Source organism: Sitodiplosis mosellana, unplaced genomic scaffold (assembly GCF_009176505.1).
Source record: "Sitodiplosis mosellana isolate CC-2019 unplaced genomic scaffold, AAFC_SMos_1.0 Smas_scaffold_6226, whole genome shotgun sequence".
Lineage (NCBI taxonomy): Eukaryota > Metazoa > Arthropoda > Insecta > Diptera > Cecidomyiidae > Sitodiplosis > Sitodiplosis mosellana.
Window position 1 is genome coordinate 3278510 of NW_022601467.1, and position 26681 is coordinate 3305190.

At 37.7% G+C, this 26681-nt stretch overlaps 1 protein-coding gene across 7 annotated transcripts; it reads left to right on the forward strand.

Annotated features, from left to right (window-relative positions):
• Nucleotides 1–46: 46 nt before the first annotated feature.
• LOC129578597 (mucin-5AC) lies at nucleotides 47–25372 on the forward strand. 7 transcript variants are annotated; one of them, XM_055467403.1, is made up of 8 exons: nucleotides 47–228; nucleotides 1468–1590; nucleotides 2261–4711; nucleotides 4847–5049; nucleotides 18699–19014; nucleotides 19140–19285; nucleotides 19412–21250; nucleotides 21328–25372. In XM_055467403.1, the coding sequence occupies exons 3-8, from the start codon at nucleotides 4150–4152 to the stop codon at nucleotides 23422–23424; spliced, it is 5163 nt and encodes a 1720-aa protein (XP_055323378.1). In that variant the 5' UTR covers nucleotides 47–228; nucleotides 1468–1590; nucleotides 2261–4149; the 3' UTR covers nucleotides 23425–25372. The 7 variants fall into 7 exon arrangements, with proteins under 7 accessions (XP_055323378.1, XP_055323377.1, XP_055323375.1 ...); XM_055467402.1 differs by lacking the exon at nucleotides 47–228 and adding an exon at nucleotides 885–1413; XM_055467400.1 differs by lacking the exon at nucleotides 47–228 and adding an exon at nucleotides 885–1339.
• The last annotated feature ends 1309 nt before the right edge of the window (nucleotides 25373–26681 follow it).

A 26681-nucleotide genomic window follows, 5' to 3' on the forward strand; every position in this document is an offset into this window, starting at 1 on the left:
TTTTTGACAGCGTACATGACATTCTGTGGGTATTATCAAAGCGTAATCGATCGATACGGCATGTTTTTGCATGCAAGCATCACGGTTAAATTGATAATAAAAGGGAAAAAAAACGAGCAAAAAATGTACGAGCACGAGTCATATGAGTCGACATGAAATGCGAGGGAGAGCAAAAAAAAACAACAACAACAACCAAGACGACAGCGACGACGACACAGTGAAGAGAAGGTAATCGAAATGTGCAACGTATAGACAGGCGCATTTACTGTCATCAGTCCGTGCGTCGTGTGATATCTTTATTATTATTATGGTTATCATTGAAGTGCATTTGTGAAAGACAACGACGCACACAATGCAATATCAATGTAACGATAATAATCGAAGTATGTTCAACACACAGCATTCCGTTCGTTCGTTCGTTCGTTCGATATGCGTGTGTGGCCCATATCAGCGCTCATTTCGTTGCTTACGTAGCGAGAGCTCTCCCTTGTCGTGTTTGTGCTCTTGTTATTGTTGCTGTCATTATGATTATTTTTATTGAGGCTCTCTTTTTTTCCACTTGACATATGTAACAATAACACAAATCAGCTGGCTACCAGTTTACAGTCTATCGCACACACATTGATAGAGCATAGCTCGCACGAGATGGAAGAATGGCAGCAGCAAAAATAACAACAACAATAATCACAGTAGCACACGAACGGCACACACATTGAGCGAGCGAAATACGGAGAGAGAGAGAGAGCATTGAGACAGTGAGAAAGTTCCGAAAGTTATTGTTTGGGGGAGAGAACGAAAGCCCAAATCTGCAGGAGAGCCATTTATTCACATGTACATTATACAGTATATGGGCAATATTGTAAGCCGAAACCCTTTTGTTTTTGTTTTGAATTACATAATCGATCGTGCATATTTTTTGGCATAAAATTACTCGACACAATCTATTTGAATACGATTGATTCGTTGGCGAATGGTTCAATATATCGAATAAGCCGATAAAAAAAATTGAATTAAACCAAATCATTTGGGTTTCTTCAACTATTCAAATGAATAAAGTTTCTAGATACTCTTCATTTGAATACAAGCACACACTCATACACACGAACAGTCAAAGCATGATGGTATCATCATTCTCTCTCTCTCTCTCGCATTGCGCTGTTCGCTCTTTGTCTCTTTGGCCCTCTCTCTTCTTCGGTTCGTTCGCTCTCTTGTCAAAATCGCTCTCAAAATCAGCTCATGCACACACATCCATCGTATGTTTGACTAAAGCATTTGAACATTTCGTAACAGTGATGCAATTGTTTTCCGAATCCACAACATTACACCGACAATGAATTAGGTGAATTGAATATAAAATTTCACAGTGGGATACCAAGCGAAAAGGCGTATCGCAAGACGAAAACCAATTCGAAGGTAAGAATATTTTGGACAAATTTCAAACGATCTTTTCCATTTTTTTATTCTCAGAGAGCCGAGCGTGAGAAACATCTCCGATTGAGAGTGAGAGAGGGAGAGCGTAAAGAAAAGACAAAGAGAACGACGGAGAGTAATCATCTTATACACATACACGTATTTTGTGTGCCTTCTTATGTACGTACGACATCAGCTTTTTCACTGTGTTCGACTTGAGAGTCGACGGAGAGCCATCGAAAGAGAGTGAGAGAATAACGACAAGAGAGACAGAGAGTGAGTACTTCACTCGCACATACAACATACAACCGTTGTCGTATTACATGTGTTTGTGACAACTAAGCGATTGAACGTAAGCACTTATGCATGCCTATGTATTATTGTGTATTGGCCAAATAATATCTAATGAACAGGCCGTATGAGGTGCTCTCTCACATTTATGCGTGTGTATGCGTTTGAAAACATATTCTCTCATTTTCTCTCTCTGTCTCTCTCTCTCTCTCTCGCCACACTCAGTCAGTGAGTCCCAAATGTAATACCATTTTCTTTCATCTTCATCATTTTGTTTGTGTTAGCGTTCGAATAAACAGTGAGAGCGCATGGCAAAAATAAAATAGTATGGGACTACTAGTACGGGTGAAGTAGAAAAAAAAATCTAAATATTACAATAAAAAAAAAGATAGATTATTGTGTTGTTTGACTTGGGTGAATGTGAACGCAAGAATTCTTTCTGTTGGATTCTTTTTTGTTAACGAATGTTGGCTATTAGTGTAAAAAGTTTTTTTTCCCCCAGTTTAGTTGATTTTTTATTTCTTTATTTCTTTCTTCATTGATTTTTGTTTGCTTTAAGTTGAATCCAATGCAGCCACTAATTGAAATCAAATTAAAAGTACAAAATCGCTGAAGAAAAAGTGCATTGAATATGTTTAGTGTTTCGAATTGAAAGCGAAAGAAAAGAACGAACGAAAAATTTGTAAAAAAAAAAACGTCAAAGCAACCAGAGAATCATACACTTCATTCGCAACAGAGAGATAAAATAACGCGAAAATCAAATTGACTGCAAAGTGCATTGCAAATCATTTTACATTGAAGAATCTAAATAGAAAAACGAACGTTATACACACAACAACAACAACAACAGCAGCAGCAGCAGCAGCAACAACAAAAAGAATTATAAAAAAGTGAAGAGTATCATCAATAATTTTTCCAAGAAGAAAAGAAAGAAAAAAATTCATTTTAACGAAAGAAGAAAAAAAAAAATCTGACAACAAGTACGTTGCTTATTGTGCCTTTTTTCTCTTTCGCACCACTTAATTACGCTACGAACGAGTGTCAGTCTCTCATATAAATAACACAAGAAGAAGCAACAACACACGAGAAAAAAAAATCACACAACAGAGAAGAAAGAAGCAAAAAAAAAAAAAATCAAAACCATTTTGGTGTTTTAGTAGATTTTCTCATGTCGATATTATATTGGGTGGCAATCGTTGCATATAGTACGTTGCTTGATGAATGAGCTCTAAGTAAAACCGTGTTTTAATGTGTAACCAAAAGTGAGAAAAATTTATCGGAATAAACAGAGTGACACTTAAACACTTGTGTATTAGAGAAGCGAGTGAGCGAGCGAACAGAGGAGCAAGAAAAAAAACGAATCGAGCCCAAAAAAACAACAACGACAACACACAGAGAGAGAGAGAGATATTAATTAATCAATTCGCATAGAAATTCACAACAAGCACGGGAAGCAGATAAAAAGGCGAATAGTAATTTAGAAAAGTAAAAAAAGGGAGAAAAAAAACTAATTCTCAAAACGAACGAGCAAACGATTGAACGAAGAGAAGAAAAAAAAACACAGAGAGTCAAATAATCGATGGCGGCCGCAAATGAATGACAGAAAAATTATTTTTTTGTTTTCGTTTCGCCGTATGCTTTAGTGTGTGTTTTTCTCAATGTTTTTTTTTTTAATATATACATACATATATTCCCTGTTGATCATTCGTTCCTGTGCTTTGCTACTATTTGAATATACTCGCCACGCAAATAGAATGGTTATGGACATTTTGATGGTGATTTAATTACCTATAGTTGAACTGTATCAATAATAATCACAGCATTCAGAATAGTGCTGAGACAACGACCACGGTCGCGTGAAAAAACGACAAAAAAACGATCTATAGAGAGAAAAAAACAACAACAACAACAACACACAAACAATTCAAGTGGTATTTGAATCGAGAGTGAGAGAAAAACGAGCTCGATTTAAGTGTTTTTTTTTTAAATTGTTGGTGTTGTAGTGCGTATGTGTGTCGGTTGAGTGGCAAGTATTGAATGCAAAAGGATTCATAAGAAATCCGAAAAACGTAAAAAGAAAACAAAATCTTCATCGTCGAACAAAGGTGCAAATGCACCAAATTAGCAAGCAAACAAATCGTAATTCACTGAGAGATCATTTGTATTGGTGCTGTGTCCTGTGTGATCGAATCCAATTTAAAACACAAAACAAAACACGAAAATAAAAGAGAACCCAAAAAATACGCAAGCACACACAGAGAGAAAGAACAAGAAATAAAAATAAAAAAGAGGTTCGAAACAAATTTGAGCATGCCGCCAATTTTATGATATTGAATGTAGAGAAGAAGAAAAAACAAAGTGTAATTGTGGTAATCGAATAACATTGACGCACAAAATAATCATAAATAACAAGAGAAATTACGTTAGTTGTTTTTTTTTTGCGAGAGCATGCTAAAGGGAAGTGTTGCTTTAAATGAATCCTCAGGAGAAAACGATTCGGTACTGCTTCCATCAACGACAACTATAGCCAACCAAATCGAATCGATCGTTAGCAACATGGAAGAAACAAGTGCAGCACAGAGCACACATATTGCAAGTAAATCAAATAATTGCCAAAATGAGAACGAATCAGATGCATCGAGTGGATGTGAACGAATCACAGCAGCAGCAGCCGCAGCAATGTCAACGGAATCACAGCAACCGTCAACGACTGACACTCAAACAACAAACGAAAAGAACAATGATGAAACGACAACCACAACATCGAACAGTTCAAGTGCGGATCAAACAAAGAATAAGAAGGCAGTTCATCTGCTGAGTGCAACGGCACCGAATATGGAAACAATCTGCGATGACATTTCGTCAACGACCGAAGATATCAAGCGATTGAAACACGTTCAGGTGCGATCGAATTCGACCGGCAAACTGTATCAGTCGTCGCGTCGTGTTTCATTTCCGGAAAATAACCTTGTAACGGGTTACTTGGAACCGGCCGATCCATGGGCCTACGGTTAGTACATTCCCTTTATATTGCTTATCTCTTTCACACATTTGCGTTGGGATTTCCCGCCAAATCACCATTGCCACATACTATTTGACGCATTTCATAACATTCTGTTTATCTTTTTCTTTCTATCGCATGCAGTGAAACCGGCCACCTGTGTATCAGAACTGGCCGAATTCTATCGTGAATCTTGTAGGCGTCACAATGCGCAGCCAATTGAATCGATCATGAAACATTTGGATACATTGGATTTAAATTCGAATTCAAGGCGTCCCGTTTTGAATTTGCGCGAACAAAACTTAACCGCCGAATCATGTGAAGCACTAGAAGAAGTCCTTAAGCGGGTGAGTCACATGCATTTTATACATGAGATCATATTCATTTGTCGGTCATAATTCACGCAAAAAAAAAACCACATACGAATACAAATCCACGAGAAAATAAAGTACAGAAGATTCACGTCAGAAAAAAAAAAGTGGAAAAATTCTCACAGTAATTGAGTCATAATAAGCATAAACAACACAGAGAGAAAGAGTCAGTGTGATATTGTGTGTAACACGAACAATAACAAAAAGCCCGCGTCCAACGAATACGCGATTAGCCGCCTATTTCCTTTTTTTCACTTATATTCACACTATTTTGTACTTCGGTACGGTTAGTTCGCCCGTACTACTGCTGTTGCCGCTACTCTTTTTTTTCATTTCATTTCATCACCATCATATATTCAATTTTTCACACACACAAAGCAATTCAATACGATGTGATACCGACTAACTAACTGACTGACTGACTGACTGAACGACTGGGCTACGGCTACTGTACAATGGAATGCAACAATGTATCAAATCGTAATGAGTCTTTTAACGGATATATATTATATGCCGTGCGCTGTGAAATCAGAGGCACATATCAAATTAGACGACAACGCGGTGCATGTCGATTGACACCAAAGTGACACATTACAACCCGAGACTTGCAACAATAAGAAAGCAAATGTGCGTGAGACTTTGTTTGCAATCAAAACTTTGTTCGTTATTTACAAACGACGAAAACAAAAATTGTAGTGTGAAAAATGAAACAAAATTTTTTTAGGCTAAATTCCAAATTGCGATTCGGTTTTTTTCTTTCCTTTTTTTTGCTTCTTCATATATCTCAAAATGTGCGCTATTTCAAAGCAACAGCTTCGCGTTTCCTTATTATTTTTTCCCTTCTCTCTCTTGCTTTGTGTTTCTCTGTGCGATTTTATTTATTTTTCTGTTTTGTTATTATAAATTTGAGCGTTCGTTCGTTGGTAATTTAAATTTTCTCTTTATGTGCTTTGCTCTTTTTGATTGAATAATTAATTTTCGAGGCGCTTTGTGTGCGTTTTTATATAATCGTTTGCGGGTACGCCCGATCTCCTTCTCTTTCTCTATTTATTGTAACACACAATAAACATGCACAAAAATTACAGACTTAATTTTTCCCGTTCGCGCTTTAACTCGCTCAAGTATTTCGGCGCGGCTTTTTTGCGAGCGACTCATGTCTACATGAGCGACATGTCCAGAACTGTGATCGAGCTCAATCGATCGCTAGGCTACGATTGAACCAAATCGAGACAAACGACGCGCACCAAAATGACAACAACAACGGCAACGTCAACCCGAAAAAGTGGCATTCAGTGGATCGAAACTGTGTGTATAATGTTTTTTTTCTGCTAGCTTTTGGGCTCACTGTTTCATCGAAATCGGACAAAAGGAACGAATGAGTACGATAAAAGAAAAATGTGAAAAGAATTCCATGGAAGAAAAAAATCATAAATTTACATTATCTATCGCGAGCCCGCTCTCTCTCTCTCTCTCTCTCTCTCTCTCTCTCAGTGTGTCTATCCGAAGCAAACAGAATTGCCGATATATATCGGACCCAAACATAGCCATGAAGAAGAGAGAAAAAACAACTATCCAAAACCAGCGACTATTTGCTATTTTGAACTGTTTTGCGTTTTAATTTCCTATTCATTGGAGTATGCTCTTTAAAAGAAAATTTCCCTCTTACTCGACTTTTCGATCCCGGTCGCAACTAGTCTTCTCTGTTTGTTTCTGCCCTCCTCTCTTTCGGTTTCATTCGAAATTTCTTTCTGTGTTGTTGTGGGATCGTTGTGTGTTTTTTTTTTCTTCTTTTAATCAGCGCGAGTATGTTTGGATATCGAAACAGCGGATAAGCGTTTGCACAGGGTCTATATATCTGGTATATGATCTGCAACCATGATAAATTGAACGTTGTTGTTTTTTTCTCTTCGCTCTCTTGATCGGACAATAGCTTGGAATTTAACTGAATATTCATGCTGGTCGTTTGTATAGGAAACGCACGCGAGCACAAGCACTGTTCAAATTCCACGCTGACGTCGACTCTTTCTTGACGATTCCTTATTTCGATCTCTCGCTGCATTTTAAATGCATTGTTTCGTTGTTGTTATCGTCCCAACTGATGATCGGCCTTTTGTTCCGTCTGATTTTGTTCACAAGTCAAATTTTGTATGCCGCACAGAGTAGAAAAGATCGGAAGAGAGAGAGGGGAGGGAGAGGGAGAGAAAAAATATATGCAAGACGATTAAAATAATAAATAATAACAGCAAGAACACAGCGCGCTAACAAATGGGCTGTAATTATTTTAATGTATCCATTCATATGTGCTTTTGATTTGCATAAAAATGCATCTGGACGATAGAGCGTATAAAGGACGTAAATGCTAATTATTCATTGGGTAATAGCGCACTTTTAATTTAGAATCTCCGCTTCTCTCTGCTTCGCACATAAATTGTCTCAACATCCAAAAATGAAATGAATGGCAGCCGTCATTCGCTCACTTTTTTCCCATTGGCATACACGTTAATTACTACGCTTCAATTCTCGAAATGAATGTTAATACATCATAACAGTCGAGTTCGAAATATTAAGGTTACATCGATGGTGCACGTCTTTTTTTTCTACTGCTTCTGCTGCCGCCTGTGGTTTCATTGGTGAATCTCATAAAATTTGAGAGGAACATTCAATTCTCTCGATTGAAGTATCGACATCAAAACGAAAAAAACAAAACTGTTTACTAATTCAATTTCAACAACGATTTGTACATAGTCGTCATGCCAATTGCCACCGTCAATTCAATCGGTTCTCACGCCCCACCAACCAATTACAAGTAATTGTAGGACTGCTGCTGTCTTATTTCACCCAATAATATTATTTATTGTTCAAGAACATTTTATTACACCCGAGAGAAGTGCGAAAAAAAGAACCAACACATCGCGGCCGTATTTATCGTATGATTAACTATCTCGCAAAAACACATGCCATCATGATCGTGGGTGTGTCGTCCATAGAAAAAAACAAAAAAAAGAGTCGTGAGATTGATATTATGATGAGGTGTAGAAAAAATAGTAATATTTTAATGCTAAACCAAAAGAACTTTTCAACGTGTTGAATTCAATGCGAAATTCATACAGACGAAAGCAAGACACGTTAACAAATGAATTTGAGAAAAAAAAATCAACAGCAACAGCAACGGGAACATGAACAAGCTCATCCAAAGTCCGTTTGAAACGTCAAAGTAAACAGATGACAGGTATATGTGAGATTGTTTTCACCGTGTTCGGTGAGATGTTGTTGAGTTTCGGGGAAGAGGATGAGAATTATCGCATATTTTACGTCTTCATTTCCAAATGACGTCTTTCTAATCAGCGTGTGTGAGAAAAAGCGTTTCATATTCAACAGAAACGATGATGAATAATATTGTTGTTCTTCACGTTCGAGTAAAAATGCCACGAAAATCGTCGATTCAATTCAACATGAACTAGCGTGATATCACACGTATACCCCGTTATGACATTAAGCCGGTTCAATCAAATCGAAATGAACTCTTCTATTCTCCTTTTTTTCGTTGAGTGTGTTTACAATAAATCAAATTGTTTATCGGCGATAAATCAAATTGAGCACATAAAAAGCGTAGTCAAACGAGCAAGAGAGAGAGAGAGAGAGAGAGAGAGAGAGAGAGGAAAAACACACACGAAATAGCAGACACAACACTGATAATGCGCCACTGTCTGCCAAACAACTATTGAGAGACTTCGATTTTTCCCCCAAACTATTTTTATTGCCATTTTTTGTTTCTCTCGGTTGGTGTCGATTCATTCGTTCTTCGCTTTGAGGTAACATTGACATCGCGCGCAGTGCATCGTTACGAAAGTGCACATCCGACCCGTGTGTGTTTTGAACATTTTTTTAATGGTTACAATTAATTCCTTGGGCAAGTAAGTGCTCTTTTCTCTCTCGCTCTTAATTAATTGAATGTGAAAATTGCGTGATTCTAGATGCTGGATGCTGTTTTGCATGATGATTAGAATGATTTGCTTATGTAATTGGACGCAACAATGTTTCATAGCAAACAAACGAACGAACGAAAGAGAGTCGAGTTTCACACGTCAGAATCAAATACGCGTACATGAATCGCCTATGTTTGAACAGGCAATCAAGACAGCGAACGACCGAGTAGAGAGAGAGAGAGAGAGAGAGAGAGAGAGGGAGAGACGTTCAAGTAATAAAAAAAATAAAATGATGTAGAGGAAAAAAAACTAGTATAAACTTTTAAAACAAGTACCTTATATACAAATACGCGCACATGAACAACAATAATAAAAGCGAGCGCGAGAAAGACAGAAAAAAAGAGCAACATCAAACAACGAAAGAAAGAAAAAACAATGAGGCTAGGAAACACTTGGCGCACCAATGTTCAGTTGGGCACATACATGTGTTGTATATTATATGTAGGATCGTTTCGAGGCACATAGTCCGTGCTAATCAATGTAGATCGAAGATCGAAATAATAATAACATCAACAGCAACAATTTCGATGCGGGTGCGACTGAGACAGTGGCTAAGTCGAAACGGATGGCCAATGGAATGTGATCGACAAAGACAACGTGCGCGCATCGAACGCAAACACAAACGAACAAATCAACAAACGGTATGGGTATCTCCGGGCATGTAATGAGCCACAAATCAATACGTAATGGACTTAATAATTTAACCAACAACGAAGGAAAAAATATTTGTGTGGTTTGCTTTTCTCTCTCTCCCTCCCGCTCTCTCTTTGCTAAATCGTGCGTCTGGATGAAGAAAAACTCGTCGTTTTTCCAATGATGTGAATGCTTATGCTCGTGCCGAGTTGAGCTTCTTTCTTTCTCATTTTCTCAATCGGAGCTTCATAAACGCTCTGCGCGTTCACATTCGCACAAAATGAACACTGAAAAAAAGGCAACACTGTAAAGCTGAGAGCTAGAAAAACGGACGACAAGCGAATGGCATATTTCATTTGCGATCAGCTGTCTAAACAACAGCAACAACAATAAGCATCATGTGTTGTATATTACGGGCTTTGTGTGGGCCAATGAATGCTAAAAGCAGGCGCGTGAGCGCGCGCGACACAACTCAAACTGCAAACGGCAATTATCAACTCTGAGCAAAAAAACAGAAAATGAAAAAAATTAAAGAAAAAAAAGAATTAAAACAAGCAACTTAAACTACACGTCGTTGAAATTAATGTAATCGCGCAAGCGCTCACATGTGCACTGCTTGCTAACTCCCTCTCTCTGTCGCTCCCTCGTCGGCACTGCGCTCTCCGCTGACGTGATCTTTTGCGTTTTCAACGATCTACATCAATTGAAATATTGTCATACGAATCATTTGTGTGTGATTTTTTTCCCCTTCTGTTGCTCATTCTCTATCGGCTTTTTCTTGTTTGCATTACATTAGTTCTTTTTTTTCTTCATTTTCTCTGGCCCGATATTGCACTGCATTTGAACCGAATGTTCCCTTTCATCGGCGGCTAATCTTGATAATCGACTTTTATCTTCACATTAGTTACCTTTGTTACTTTTTTTTTGTTCATATTGCAGGTCGATTTAACTTCAACGACGATTTTTTTTCTTCTCCCTCTGCCTTTTGTGTGTATGTGTGTGTCTCGCTTCTCTGCTTCTAAGAATCGTTTTCATTCAATTGCATTTGGGCTTATGCAATGCGTGAACTATACACACATATCAAGACTGAGCTTTTATTGATTACGTGTGTGCTTTTCAAATGGGCCGAAACCAAATTCAATACTTTTTTTTCATTTAAAGAGCAGAAAAATGAGAGAGAATGTGTATTACACAAGTGTGTACATGCTATACGGCCACCAATTATGGCCTTATTTTTATTTATAATATCTAACCAAAAAAAACAACTCATTGCTGCTGCTGCTTTTCGCTCAAGTGACCAATATTTTATTTCTTTCGCTCGTTCGCTTTGTTCGTCGATGAAATTTCAGTGAGTTTTCAGTTTTTCACTTCCTGTACGATATTGAAAATGAAAATCGACCTGCATGACAATCGCACGAAACACGAGTCGATTTGCAAAAAGAAAGAAAAAAACGAGCAACGAAATTGAAATGAAATAAATAAATGAAAACGAAAAAGCAAAGAGAAAAAAAATTCGCTCCATTCGTTGCATTTCTTAGCGTCAGGAATTTTATATCAACAAATCGTTGGCATATTTTATTTGTGCGGAAGTGCGCACATAACTTCTCAACTGATTACTAATGAAAATCGGCTTTTGTTGACTGAAAATTCAGATTGTTTCAATTTGCAATTGGAATTTGACACGAGCTATTCGAGCCTGCCTTTTTTTGTCGCATGTGTATCCTAAGTTTCAACTGTCATTGACATAACACTGCGAAACAACAACAAAAACTACAAGCACTTCCACATATTTTTTTCGTTTGTTTCGGTATTCTTCTCAACTCGGTGTTTGTGCACAATCGAATAACGAACCAAATGATCATTTAATATACACACATTTCATTTGTATGTTGCTTTTTTTTGCATTGTTGTCGTTTCTTTCGTACGGGCCGAATAGAGCAGAGAGCAATTGGCGTACGCTAGCAAGCAAATTGCAATTGATGAATGTGAACAGCTCCCACTCATTGTGAATTGAAGAGATGCGAAAAAATTTAGAATCTAATATTACAATGAGGCATTGTTGACAAGCAAATCCATAAAGGCGAATATGTGCGTCGCAAACAAATTATACACAAAGTATAATTTTCGAAATGTGCAACAGGCGCAAATACACACACATTATTATTAATGAATTGTAAATTTAGTACACATACAATTTAGATAAAGTGGCACTGGAATCGTACAAACTATCTACCGTACGGCATGTGCTTAAAATATGTGTGTATACTTGATATTTCGATCGATTGGTGTCGAAAAATAGAGGAAAAAAATAGAATTAGCCGTGGACGGTTTCCGTAGTTGAGAAATGTTTTGCGGAAATAGTCCAAAGAATCCGGAAATATCTGCAAATGTTCGACATTTTTTTTTTCGAACCCGTACATACTAATAATATTGCACATGTGTTCTCCTCGTTTTTCATTATTGTTCAAAATTCTTTGAAACACAACGCCACTGGAAATGATCTTTCACCAGCACAGAAAAAAACACGCACACAGCAAGCCGAAACAAGTTAAATCAATGATTTCAAAGGCACAAAGCAACAATATATGGTTTCGACAAGCAAGAAGTTAGAAAAGTTTATATATATTTATAGTGCAATTCACGAATCGAAGGTCAACAGCTTTTTCGCATTCGGGTTTTCAAAGCTATGTCGTGATTTAAGTCGGTAAATCTGGCGGTTATGATGCACTTTATTTGTATACCACCACCACCACCACCACCACCAGAAAAAAAGAAACATTGTATAGTACATATTTTTTATTGGTTTTAGCGCGCGGCGAAATTGAGAATTTTATTTCTTTGCCTTGTTTTGTTCAGACCAAAAACATCAAATGACGCATTTTCTCTATCTGGTCTCCATTTTTTTTTTATTATTATCATATAAACCCTTCTTTAACCGGTCTTTTCTGGATCAAACACATTGAAATAGTTTTGTATTTGTTTTTGTTGTTTAAAATCGCGACAAGTTTGTCGATATTTGTTTATTTTCAAAGATCCGAGACGGTGATTTCATGATTCATTTTGATTGGTAAAAACAAAACAGAAGTATAAGCACCGATATATGCGTTCGATAGCGAGCCTGCTGTATATTCGGGCGTTGATTTGATATTTTTAATCGTTTTGTGAAATGGCCGAAATTCACACAGTCCAATTGTTGTTGTTGATTTGTTCGATATTCATCTGCATCGAATGTCTGTGGCGAGGTCGTAATTACGCTTCGAAATTTATTATGTCATAACAATTGATTTGTTCGGTTGGTTGGTTGGTTGGTCGGTCCGATCGTTCTTTTATATCGTCGAATTGACAATTTTTCGCTCTCGTTCGCTCGTGATTTTTCTTTTTTTGCGCACTCGGCATTATTTTTAGAGAGCTTAATCGAAGCTAAATGAACGAAGAGCAATGTGCAATGCAGCAAGAACGGCATGACAGTGACAAGAATGAAAATTGACTGTCTTGTGTCATTGCATGAATCGATTTCACGTTTAGACTACTTTTTTTTCTTTCCATTTCGTTCGCTTAGTGCTTTTCTATGGTGTCAAAAAGTATTTGCTTCGTAAGGTTTTTTTTGTGTTTTTGTATTGACAAAACGCGAAACGTTGATCGAACGATGTTATCTAATTAGAGGGAATAAGAGCTAATCGATAGAAAATGAGATAGATGGATAAATAAATCGGGACGTAGGGAGAGAGAGAGAGAGAAAGAGAGAGAGAGAGAGAGAGAGAGAGAGAGAGAGGGAGAAAGATTTAAAATGTACAGTAACATTATAATTATCACTCGAAGTTGTCGACGACGAAATGTCTTCGCAAACCCAACAAATGGCACACTCTCACACAGAACAACTAATTGATTAGCTAAATGCTAATCATCATCATCGTTGTCGTTGTCGTTGTCGTCGTCACTTTTCCATTGCTAATTTATCATCTTGTTTATAACGGCATTGGCTTGCTAATAAAACAATAGTTTAATGCTAATTGATAATTATAATGAAATTTGTACTAATAAAGCCACGCCAAGACAAGCCACACACGGTACATGCACATGCACATGCCAAACGAAATAAATGAATGAAATGAAAAATCGAAGCGTTTGGCTTTTCGATTGAATCGTTGCAAATACATACGAAATCTACTTAATGTTATGAGCAGATAAAAATCGACCAAATGCTAATTGGAAAAGATTTTTTTTATCTTTCTGTCTTCTTTTCTTGCTCTCTGTCATTCGTTCGATTGTTTATTTATTTGCTTGTTGTTTATTGGACGCTTCTTCATCAACGATATGAAAATCAAACTCAGCAGCGACATTCAAATGAATGGATTTTCATTGTTTATTAATCGATCGTATGTTGCATTTACGACACATACGCCAGTTCGTAATTCGAGGATCATTTTTTTCCATAAAAGAACCACTTCTTCAATGCGACTCTCGCAATTGCGATCACAATTGCTCGAGTACATGTTTATATTTTTTTTTTCGCGTCGTGTATGCAAAATCAGCAATTCCATATGCGATATGCATAAATCTGTAGCGGATATTGTTGGTGTTTTTTTATCGTTATTTTTAGCGGCGAAGCGAGAAAAAATATTTCATTCAATGGACACATCTTTCAAGGTTAACGTAAACGGAAATAGAGATTTGAGTTATACGCTCAACTAGATCATTCCACAATGAATACATTTACAAATCTCTAAATGCATGCATCGTTACAAAGCTATGGTGCTCTTTTCAATCGGTTTTCCACCTTTCTGTCTCTCTCTGTCTGCCTGTATGTCTCTTTTTCCATCTTTTTTCCATCTTTTTTCACATTAACGAAATCCGGTCAGATTAAAGTATAAAAGAATAATCAAATTCAATGGAAAGATTTCGCTTTCAATCAAAACACACTAAATTAACGCAAACAAATGCCATAAAAACTATTTTGTAATAACATTATTTACGCATCGTATTCTATTCAGAAGTGATATCGCCATAAAAAAAACAGTTGAATAATGGAAATTGAACGGACACACACACACCAAATGGTCAGAAGCAGTGAGTGCTTTAAAAATTAAAAGGTCCATTAATTGTGTATTTGTTTTCGTTAATTAGATGCGTTCATGTGAGAATTCCATTCGAATAGGGTGTTCTTCGAATGGCAAATAGAATATGAACATACGTCATTTCTGGTCAATATGGAAAGAAAAAGAAGGGAAAAAAGAAATGGATGGTGGCGAATGTCATCCGAGTAAAAAAAAGAGCAGTGTCGTTGTGTTTACAGACAACAATGACACATATGAATGGGCAAGCGGAATAATGAAACGTAATTCTGTTTTCAAATGAAGTGCCTCTGAGAAAATTTTTCAGTAAAAAAGCCCCACAAAAATATTGTCTGATAAAAATTTGTATGAAAATCTTATTCAGACAATATTTTTGTGGGGCTTTTTTACTGAAAATTTTTCTCAGAGGCACTTCATTTAAAAACAGAATTACGTTTCATTATTCCGCTTGCCCATTCATATAAATATCGGTATCGACCAAGTATTTACATAGTTCAATACTACTTTCTTTCCTTCTTCTTCTTTTCTCTCTCTCTCTCTTTCGTCTGTTTTTGTGTCTTTGCTGAAAATATCCGAATGTAGAAAATGGTTTTTGAAATGGCGTGCAACAACATTTAACAAAATGTTATTGATAACAACAATACGACAAACATCGACAAATTACTCGATAAACATTAAAAATTCATATGTGTCGAAGCGAAATGAATATGGAATATTGTGGTTGTTCGCTTGCAGCACAGGCCATTGAATCGACAAAACTTACAATTTCATCGTCTCCCCCGTAAATATGCGATTGAGCATATATGTGTGTGTGTGTGTTTGTGAGAACGAGCGCGCGATGCGCGAATTATGATTTATTCAGCTGTACTTGCATCGTATTGTGTTTTGCTTTCGAGTACGATGAGTGACACATAAAAGTATCAAAGTTTTTGGCGGTTTTCATTTGCGTTGTCTATTCCCTTTTTTCGATTGAACATTAATGAATGTGCCAAATTTATCAGCACTTTGCGGAACATCAAAACTTAAGTCGGAAGTGTGAAGCATATGAGCAGAGAGTCGCTGCCAGAGACAGGGAGCGACAATGAAAGAGAGAGAATGTGAATCAAAACCGAAGCACTTATGTATGTAGAAAAACATGAGCAAATATAGGTGGCAAAAGGTAGAGTGTGATCAGCGCAATATGTGGAATGTATTGAATGTGTAAAGTCGGGCACGTGTTCACATGCGCAATTTTTTTTTATTCATTTCTGCTTCTCTATTTCGTTTTCGATGTGTTTCAAGAACTATTCTAATGCGAAATGCTAAAGCGCCAATCGATCATAAATGTGTATGCCCGTTCATTATGTTATGCTACTCCAATCGGGGTATGTGTGTATTTTGTCTGTTTCTGTTTGTTTGGTTGCCGCTTTTTTTTGTTTCATTTCCAACTGGCATGGATATGTACGTGCTTTTTGAACGAAACGAAATGGAAATTTTGATTGATAGTGCGCGAGGTGTGTGCGTGAATGAGAGCTAATCAAACTCGTTATTCTGCATTTACATTTCGCAACTTCACTGCTGGCGGATCAATCGCTGGCGTTTCATTGTTGTCAAAATCGACACACAAGCTAAATTGCATATTTTATATTAAATTCTATTCACGAATTCATTTTCAATGAACACACTTCATCGGCAGAGCGGTGGCAGCAACAACGGCGGCGCACACCGCTTTGGCAGCAAACAAATGAACGGGGGTGCAAGAACAAGCTATGGCGCGCACAATTCAATTGAACAATTTGTAAGCAATTCAAATCACATACACACATCGCCAATATTCAAATTGTGACAATTATCATATAGCAGGAGCTTAATTGCCCGCATTTTGTTTTGAAATGGAAACGTTTCAACAATTCTATTTTCTTCCGAATTGTTTGACGATGACGACGACGATGACGATGACGACGACGACGACGTGCCTTGCACATATTTTTCGAAAAGCTCGTCATATTTAAATACTTCCCTGAATTCAAATGCTCTTCTCGACGAACACACAAGAGAACAATCAAAAAAAGCATAAATCCGCCAATCACACGACAAACAACAACAACAAGAGGGAAAAAAACAAATTCGTATTTTCGAATCGAATGGGTCCAAGTGACACACTTTAAAATGAGCCGTGGTTGCAGCCACTCGCACACATACACACACACACACACACACACACATCAAACTTGATCAATTTGCGTGAAATTCTTCCTAATGGCCATACAAACAAGTGATCGTTCTTCGCTTCTTTTTTTTGTTTATAAACACATCATTTTCATTGGATCGGAAGACAACGGAAAAGATTGTTTATTTAAACGCGTTAGCATTTTCTAAGCGTTGTTTACACATTCTTTTCCTTTGTTTTCGTTGTTCGTTTCTCTCGTTTCGTCTCTTTTTCCTTCGCTTCGCTTCGTTTCGTTTCGTTCATTCGTTCTTCTTTCGTTCAAGTCGCATCTATCGCGTGTATTCGCTCAGCATGCACGCTTTCCTCTCTCTCACTCTCTCTCTCTCTCTCTGTGTGTGTGTCTCGTTGCCCGCGTTCACGTTTTGCATTTCGAAAAATTTCCATTCGCCACTTTTAAACATCGTCGAAACACACCAGATCTCCCATCAAAGTGTTTGTTTTTGATATTTTGATTTCAGTGTTTGTGCGCTATCGTTTTTGCCGCTTGAATGTTGTTTTCTTTTTCCTACATTTCCTTTCTATTTTACACTTTCGTTCACATTTTCATGTGTGAACGCATGCAATTTATTGGATTTTTATTTCAAAATAATTTTGGATTAAGTGACCAATGACTCGGTTCGGTCTGATTCGATCCGGTCGATGTGTGAGTCACATGTTCATCATGCGTTTATCATTCGATAGCCTTCTAAAGCGTGTCTCGATCGGTAATTTTTCACAAGGCAAGAGTAAGAGAGTGTTTTCGCGCATACTGATCGAATGATTGAAAGATCATACCGTGGTGGAGCATGCGCGCACGCCTACCACAAAATTCACTGGAATTCATCTGTGTGCTACATATGTCGAATACGGTTCAATAATAATTAGCATTGTAAATTGCTCTCTCACACAACTCACACACACACACTTTTTTCTGTTTCTTCTGTATTTCGACCAGTATTTTCCGTCCACTTTGCAAATGTGCATGAGCATAAATTAAATTAAATGGTTTTCAAGGAGAAATTACAAAAAGTTCATTGCGATTTTCAAGTGACGACAGTGTTGCTTTATCAATTGCAGCTGAAACGAAGCAAACAAATCTAAAAAAAAATTAATCTGAATGCGAACAGAAGAATGAGCGAGCGAGCGAGTGAGTGAGGGAGAGAGAAAAATGAAGACGAGAGCCAACCGAAATGAAAGAAGCACACACAAAAAAGCAACGAAGACGACGACGACGACGACGACGACGACGACGACGATGAAGAAGAAGAAGAAAAAAACCTTAGCGGAAAATCTATACTGTGTTATATAATTATTACCATCACCATTTCATTTGCTCAATGCTGTGTGTTTAGCTTTGTATTGCGCAATTTAATGAAAAGCCGTGCCATACACGCCGCGCATTTCATTCATGTGAGAATTGGAGAAAAAAGTACAACAAATTATTGGATACGTAATCTATATGTGCCAGTACGTCCGTTTTTGCAAACGACATGCACTTTTGCATGATTGCTGTCATTTGTGATCGCCATTCATAAAGTTTCGTGGTCTCTCTATGCTATTTATGTCGGTGTGCGTGTGTGTATGCGTGTGGAAACAATCAATTTGTATTCCTATCTCTTGTGTGTGTGTGTGTGTGTGTGTGGTTTTTTTCAATCTATTTCTAGCTACCTCGTTATTGCAATTCAATTTGGTTCTAATTTCTAATGTTCACCCATTTTCTGTCTTCTCCATCCCAAACAAACACAGATTCAGTACAAGTTAATTGATTTAACCGATTGTGGATTAAATGATGCATCGGCAACCGCACTTTTTGATATCATCGAGTATTATGAGGCGGCCAACGAGATCGATATATCAGAGAATCGCAATATCACTAATAGAGGCTGGCAAGCATGCATCAATATGGTGAAACGTAGTCATGCATTACAAATATTAGTGACCCGAGGCACACCATTATCGGAATCAAATGCGATTAGTTTGGGCAAATCGATGCTTAGCTCATCATTAAATACACTGAAATTGGAACACTGCGGCCTGTCCGGCCGACCAATGGCATCGCTGTGTAAGATTCCACTTCAATCGTTATCCGCAACTGTTGTGCATATTCATCGCACAATTTCTTTATTGCCCCATTAATCTTGTCTGTGTTTTTTCCCCTTCTTTCTTTTGTTTATGTTTATAATGCAGGTACCTACTTACGGAAAAATACTGTGCTGAAGGAGCTTTGGCTGGCGCACAATGATTTGACCGCTGACGATGCATACAACATTGGAAACGTGTTGAAATCTAACTTTTATCTACAATTCCTCGATCTAAGCAATAACAATATTCAGGTAAAATGATCGCCGCTCGAATCAAGTTGAACTTGTTTTGAACAATGATCGAACCCATTTGATTTAAGTGAAGCATCAATTCTGACATGCATTAATCTAAGCCATTTTAATTTTTTGAAAATGCAGGATCCTGGTGTACTTCATATAGCCGACGCATTAATCGAGCAAGCAAACTATTTCAAGGTATTGCATGGTGGATCGAGTTCAACCGCGTCACAACCATTATCATCGAAGCACACGCTGACGCGTGGCGATAAAAACGAATCGAAATATGAGTGCTTGGCGCGGCTGATAAACGCAGCAAAACCGAATGCAGATGGAACTCCAAAGCCGGATGCACCCAACAATTTTATTGCATTGGTTACCGCCGAAAAATCTACGGCTGCAGCAAATACAACCGGCGATGACCGAAACCAAAAAGAAGCCGATGAAAAGACAGAAGCACAAGGAGTTACCAAACCGGCAAAAAGTGATAATAACAACACAACCGTTAAGGCGGCAAGTGATTCGACAGCAGCAACACCATCACCAGCACCAGCTCAAGCAGCTGAAGCGGGCAACCAAAGTGTGTGCGAACTAAAGATTGTCGAACAAATTGAACAAAATTCTAAAGAAAGCAAAAGTGATAATGATGATGATTCATCGCTGGCAACGTCCAATAGCACCACCAGTTTCGATTTATCAGAGAAAAATAGTGTCGATGCGAATGTAAAACACAAGGTAGAAGATAATAATAATGGCGGGGCTGCCGATGTTAAGCACACCGAAAAGGGAACTGTGCTATCGAATAGTGAACAAAGTACCGAAATTGTTTCCCAACAACAACAGCAACAGCAAACCACACAGCCACCAAAAGAGGATCTCACTGAAACATCGGATGACGCTCAACCAGATGCAATGCTACTGGCCACATCGAATGATTGTCATTTGGATATCAATGAAAATAAATCCGATATGAAACTTAACTATGCGGAAGTGGTGAAAGTGGAGAATGCGCTTGAATCAACGCTGTGCGAGAATAAAAATTTCAATGTCGCCGCTGCCGAAGAGAATAGCGATCATGTCGATAATAAAAAATTTGATAGTACAAGGAATGTGTCAAGTGATCTCGATGATAAAGTACAAAGCACAGATGCCAGCGCAACCAGAGAAAATACAACTCCCGTCAATGTGGCACCGTCGAAGCGTAAGGTTGGCTGCTCATCGCCGAAACCAATTCAAACTACCAATTTAAATCGGCACGACGATCCTGACGAAGAAATGTCACCGGTGTGCAAAGTGCGGCTGCCATTGAACAGTCCACGTCTCACCAAATCTAAGGATATCATGAGCGAATTGCCGCTGACACCAGACAGTTCCCATTCATTAGATAGTAGTTGTGAATATTCGACATACAATACATCAATAGTTCCTGAAAGATCGTTCAGTTCGGAGAGTCTGAACAGTGAAACCTCCATCGAATCAAACGATTCCAAATCATCGATCAAACTGGCCGAAGTTAAATTCTCCAAAAACGGTACGCTCGAGCGGCAAAGTAATACAACCGTAACGTTTGTGCCATCGATTACCACGCCAAACGGCCTTCAAGTGCTTATGCTTTGGAATAATCACATTACTAGGGATTCGGCTCAATCGATATCCAAACTGTTGGCCGCAACCACCACATTGGAAATTCTGAATGTCGGCAAAAATGTATTAAGCAATGACTTTGTCGCAAATATCAAAGCTAGTCTCAAGGCAAACACCAGTCTGACGAGTCTCGGCTTGCAAAGTGTTCATCTATCGAATGACGGTGTTAAAACGTTATCGGAAATTTTGGATTTTGGCGGTAACGTGACGCTGCAGCGCGTCGATTTACGTGATAACAATTTACAAGTGAGCGGTTTAACGTCATTGAACGAAGTTCTCAAATCGAATAAATCAATCACTCGAATTGATTTGGATGATGTGCCACGCAGAGCATACGTAAGTTTTTCACTTTCACCACATTTAACATAGCACTTGAACTAATCGTGTACGTTTTCTATGTCAATATTTTGCAGGAACACAGTTCAGACTCGAGCATCGATTACAATCGTGTGGTCAATAATATTCGGTCGTTGTGTGCTCGCAATGAGAATCCACCGGATCCGGAACCGGTTCGTACGTCGGTGAAGCGTGTGCGTGCTAGTTTCTTAAACTCTCGCAAAATCTCGTTGACGTGCCAAAGCATACGGAACAGTGCTCCACACGATTCTCCACAAGCCAAAGCCGATCGTCACTTATTAGATCCAACACGTAAATCTGGTCGTTTAAGATCGCCTTCACCTAGTCCAATTCCATCTCCCGTTTCATCGCCAATACCAAGCCCGTCACGAAGCAGCCGCTTTCAAGTGTCTCGTGTTGTTGAAAGTAATGTTTCATCTCCGATAACACCTCCATCGTCAAATAGTTGTTCCCCAACAAGTACCTCTTCTTCGTCTCGGTTTCGTGTTACTGTTGTTGAACCACCAAAAGTTATGTCCGCTCCCGTAACCATAATTAACAGCACGAACAAAGAGTGTGATAAATCTGTACAGAAAAAAGAAGTCGAATCGGTAACGGCGTCGCCAACGACGACGATGAAAGTGGTGGCGGCAGTACCGCCACTTCCTCTACCGAATGTGTTACAGCGTACGCAGTCGGCACCATCGACAACGATGTCCGCGCAAGCGAAAGAAGAACCACCCACCTCAGCGATTGAAACCAGCAGTACGAAAGATTCAAAAGTGTTTACGGTTAGCAAACCCACCGATCATCAGCAACAGCACATTGCTACAACACTGACCGTAATCGACAATCCGGGTAACAGTTTCGACAGTCCCGATTTGGAAGTGAAAAGCTACATGGACGACAGTTGTTCGTCGTTCAGCAGTCTCGATTCAATTGATCGTGGGCAAGATTTCAACACATCATTCAGCTCAATGGAAAGCTACGACATGCTACGGGAGAACAAATTCGCAACTGATAATCTTGGGAAAAATGTGTACAAACCAAAACAGAATGTGGTCACCAAAAATCTATCGAATTCATCCATTGAGACGGAAAATGAAACGGTTGAGCTGAACAAAGCCGATAATAATCCGTCTAGCTTAGAAGCAAGTACATGTTCAAATGATTCGATCTATGGATCTCAAGAGTTTCCCGTGCTGAAAATCTCATCGAACGAAGGTACGTTGACAAACAGCCCGGTTAGCCCGTGCAGTGGTGATATTGCAGCCAATGAAAAGGATAGCTTGTCACCAAAACCAGACGATAAACAGCAACGCGTTCGAAAAACATCGTGGATATCACGCGGCGATGCGGTTCCAGCTACTTTAGATAAGTTACTTAGTATTTTCCATCATCCGAGCAATTTGTTTTTCACGCGATCCAGCAATGGTGATGTGCCGAAGCAGCAACAGACTCAAGGCCAAGATTGTAATAAGCCACCGTCACGCAAAGAAAGTCCGTCGGGGCTGTTTGCGTGGTCGAAGAAAGAGAACGTTTTCGATGAAGTTGGTGATAGCAAACCGAGCAGCGGTAGCGGTGGCGGCTTTGGTATTGGTACTGGTAATGATGTTGTAGCACAGCAAAAGACCGCCAAATCGCCATTGCAATCGAATATGTCGCCGGAAAATACGATAACCGCTGATTCAGTTGGCATTGAGGCGATACCCATTCAGCTGAAACAGGATGTCAAGGAGAATGTCTCGCCCGAGCACACCGTCACCGCTGACAGTATGGCAAATTTGCAATTGAAATCGATTGCCACGCAAACGGCCAGCACGGACGTGGGCCCAAAGGCTGAGAAAATTCCAATGGACATGGAACAACAGCAGCAGGTGTTGAAAAATGAAAAAGTCCATTTCGAAGTGGGTGGCGATGACGATGAAGACGAATACGACGAGACCAACAAAATTGAATATGCCGGTGTTCAAGTGAACACCTCCGAAGGATCACATCAGCATCATCACCATCAATCGAATGCAACGATCGCAGCAAATCACATGGGCAAAGCATTCGGTCTTGGTCAAATCACACGCGATTCGCTGAGTATTTTGAAGGGAAGCTCCAACAATTCACAGGACTCAATGCGATCGCTCGAATCATTGTCGGAAATTGTTTTTGAAGAGAAATAATCAATTCAATATCCACAACAGCAACAACAAAATACCTACACACAGAGACGAACCCACAACAAATAATCAAAACCAATGATCAACCAAAAGCGGCAAAAAAACAAAATCACCACCGCAACAACAACAAATGCAGAATGCAACGAAAGGTTTTCCATCATTTGAACCAATTGATTATGGCAATGAGATGTTATCATTAAGCTAATCGATTCATTTGAATTCTAAGTTCATTTGCTGCTGCTGCTCATGACATAAGAAAAAAAACAATGAAAGAAAAAAACCACAAAATACGATTTAAAAAAAAAAAACAAACAAACAAAATCAATTATACGATATGTTGACATTCCTGCCAGTTCACCAAATGTCAGCGACCATATTACGCCGAATTGTGTTCAGTGGTGCATACATTTGAATGAAACAGAAAGGGGAAAACGGTTCTCACATTCTTTCTCTCACTGACTTGAGGTGTTAAGCAAAACAATAACAAAGAAAAAATCAACGTGAGATCGCCGATGACCAATTTTTTAGATAGGATTTTCTTAATTTTGATATTGTAAGTAGAGCGCGAATAGCTATGCTAGGAACTGAACACAGAAAGAAAATAAATCAACAATTTTGTTCAAACAGATCGGCCGATTTGAAATTAAAAAAAAAAATGAAAATAAAATGAAATTTGACTGGAAATGTCACAAATGTAAAAAAGAAAGACAGAACAAAAGAATTAAACGGAAATGATATGAGTAAATGATTTGAAAAGAAAAAAACACACAAAAAAATAACGAAAGAATAAAATACAAACACGAACAAACTAAAGAAACATTCACACATGCATTAGGGCTCGTTCGGCTTGATTTAAAGAGACAGACAAACAAAGCAAAAACATTTGAAATGAAATGATTGTGTATATTATTGAAAACTTGTATGCCTGTGATAGGTTCATACTTTTGACAATTTTGTGATATAAAATGGGAGACAGAGAGAGAGAGAGAGAGAGTGAGAGAGAGAGAGAGAGAGAAAATGAAGCAAATTGCAAAGGGACATGGGATTTTTTTTTATTTGGAAAAATTTGTAATTGTGAACAGTGTAAAATTTATGTATAATTGTAACTCACACACCAAGTGAGAGAGAGAGAGAGAGATGGAAGAGTTTTTTGTTCGAGGGCAAATGAAGATGCCAATTGAAAAAAAATGAAGCTAAACCGTTGTTCTTTTTCTCTCTTTCTCAAGAAAATGAATGGAACATGGAACAAGAAAATCCAAACTGAAATATTGTGCTAATAAGTAAGCCTTAGTATGCTAAGGGACAAAGTGAATTAAAATGAAGAAGAAAAAAAATGAGAAAAACCACAAACAATTGCTGTTTTAGTCAATAAGAGACATTCAAGAAAATTGAAAACACAATACACACATGGCTTAAGAATTAACAAGAGCAACACACACACACACACACACCTAGATTTATCAATACATTCACGCTATGACTATTTCTCGATCCAATTTCATTATGATGCTGTGCTTAATTAATTATTATGAATATCCCAGACATATTTTTGTACATAAAACTATACGTAGAAGTTGTTTAGCCAGTCAGCACCTAGATGATTTAAAAAAATTCAGACCACATGCAAAGTACATACCAAAATTGTTGTTTCCGGATGAAAGATAAATTGAGGATAAAAAAAAATAAACAAGAGAAAAAGTTATTTACATATTATAACCATTTTGTGAGCAACTTTACAAAGAGATAAACTGTTTTTTTCTGTTCTTCTGGGGGGAGCTTGATTGTGCGAATATGGCCAAAAAAAATTTGATTGGGACATACAAAGAGAGAAGCGTATTAGAAAAAAGAACACACACAAACCAACAGTAACAACAAAAACAAACCAATTAAATGATAAGGATTAACGAAAGAATTGTGAAATCATTATCAATAAATCAAAATGAGGTTGTAATTTTTCTTGTGTAATTTTTGTTTACGCTCAACGTTCAGCGGCTCGTTGACAACAACAACTACTATTACTACATTTTTCTATTCTCGTTTCTTTCTTGATTTTTACTCTCTTTTTTTTCGTCGATGAAACACAACAACAACAAAATTGAAGAAGAAAAACAAACACATAACCTAGTTATGTAAATTGCAAGTCGTCGCATGAAAAATCATTTTGTATTTCAAATATGTAAACATGCAAATGATTAGAATGAAACAAACAAATTTACTATTTTTATTCTACACTAAGGTGTAATTTGATTGTAAACCACAATGAATGTGGACAAAAACTAAATTGAAACAGAAATATCAACACACACACACACACATTTAACATTATTCATACCAATTCTTCACGAATTCAAAAGAAAAATGGAATAGTTTTCGATCATTTAGATTTGAAATGAACAAAAAAAAAACGATGATGAAAATAAAATAAAAAAAAGAACATTTTTTGTATCGAAAACTCTTATTTCGATTGTGATAATTTTTTTTTTTTTTGAACTGTACATACGTTTTACATGGATCATCCAAATACCGTGGGCAATTTTGTTCTTAAAATGGCCAAAAACCAAAACAAGAGAGCAACACGGATTATTGAACGCATTCGGAACTGAAATTGCGTGATAAAAGATTTTTTTTTGCAAACGGTGAAAAATGCGAGTTGAAAATGTTCTGTCTCATGGTCGAAACACATAAACGGACGATTAGAGAGTCGTTTTTAGGGTAGAATGAAGCAATCTTGCTTCTTGAAACAAATCGGTTTGAACATAAATCGGGTATTGCACACAAAAGGGGCGAATTTTTCTTTTTGTATGGATTGATATTGAGTTTACTTAAATCATTTATGAAAATAAAAGACTTATTTATCTTCGGCATGTGTATCGATCGATATTTTTGTTGTTGCTTAGATTTCGGCTAAATCAAACAAATTGAGTTCGTTTTTTTCTATTTGTATGACTTAAAATGAGTTTTTTTCTCATTATCTTGTATTGTGTACACGTAAAGAAAAAGAAAAGCCAATTTTTATACAAACAGATCATATAGAGGAAAAATCAGGAATTTTTGTTTTTCTAAATATTTGCTATGAAAATGTCGAAAACGTTCAGATTAAGATGAAACGAGTGAAAAAATGGCGAAATAGAGTGTATGTAATAGTTAATATTGAGCGACATTTGCTTGGCCACTCTCAAATTCAGTGTTGTTCTTTTTGTTTTCAATCATTTTTGTTTTAGTTTTATCATAAGTGCTATTTACCGGTAGAACCCATACCA

What these genes read in the sequence shown, in the direction of transcription:
- LOC129578597 (XM_055467403.1), top strand. Translation starts at nt 4,150, where the DNA reads ATGCTAAAGGGAAGTGTTGCTTTAAATGAATCCTCAGGAGAAAACGAT. An exon ending in CCGACCAATGGCATCGCTGT is followed by an intron (nt 19,015 to 19,139) that starts GTAAGATTCCAC and finishes TTTATAATGCAG; the next exon opens with GTACCTACTTACGGAAAAAT. An exon ending in ATGTGCCACGCAGAGCATAC is followed by an intron (nt 21,251 to 21,327) that starts GTAAGTTTTTCA and finishes AATATTTTGCAG; the next exon opens with GAACACAGTTCAGACTCGAG.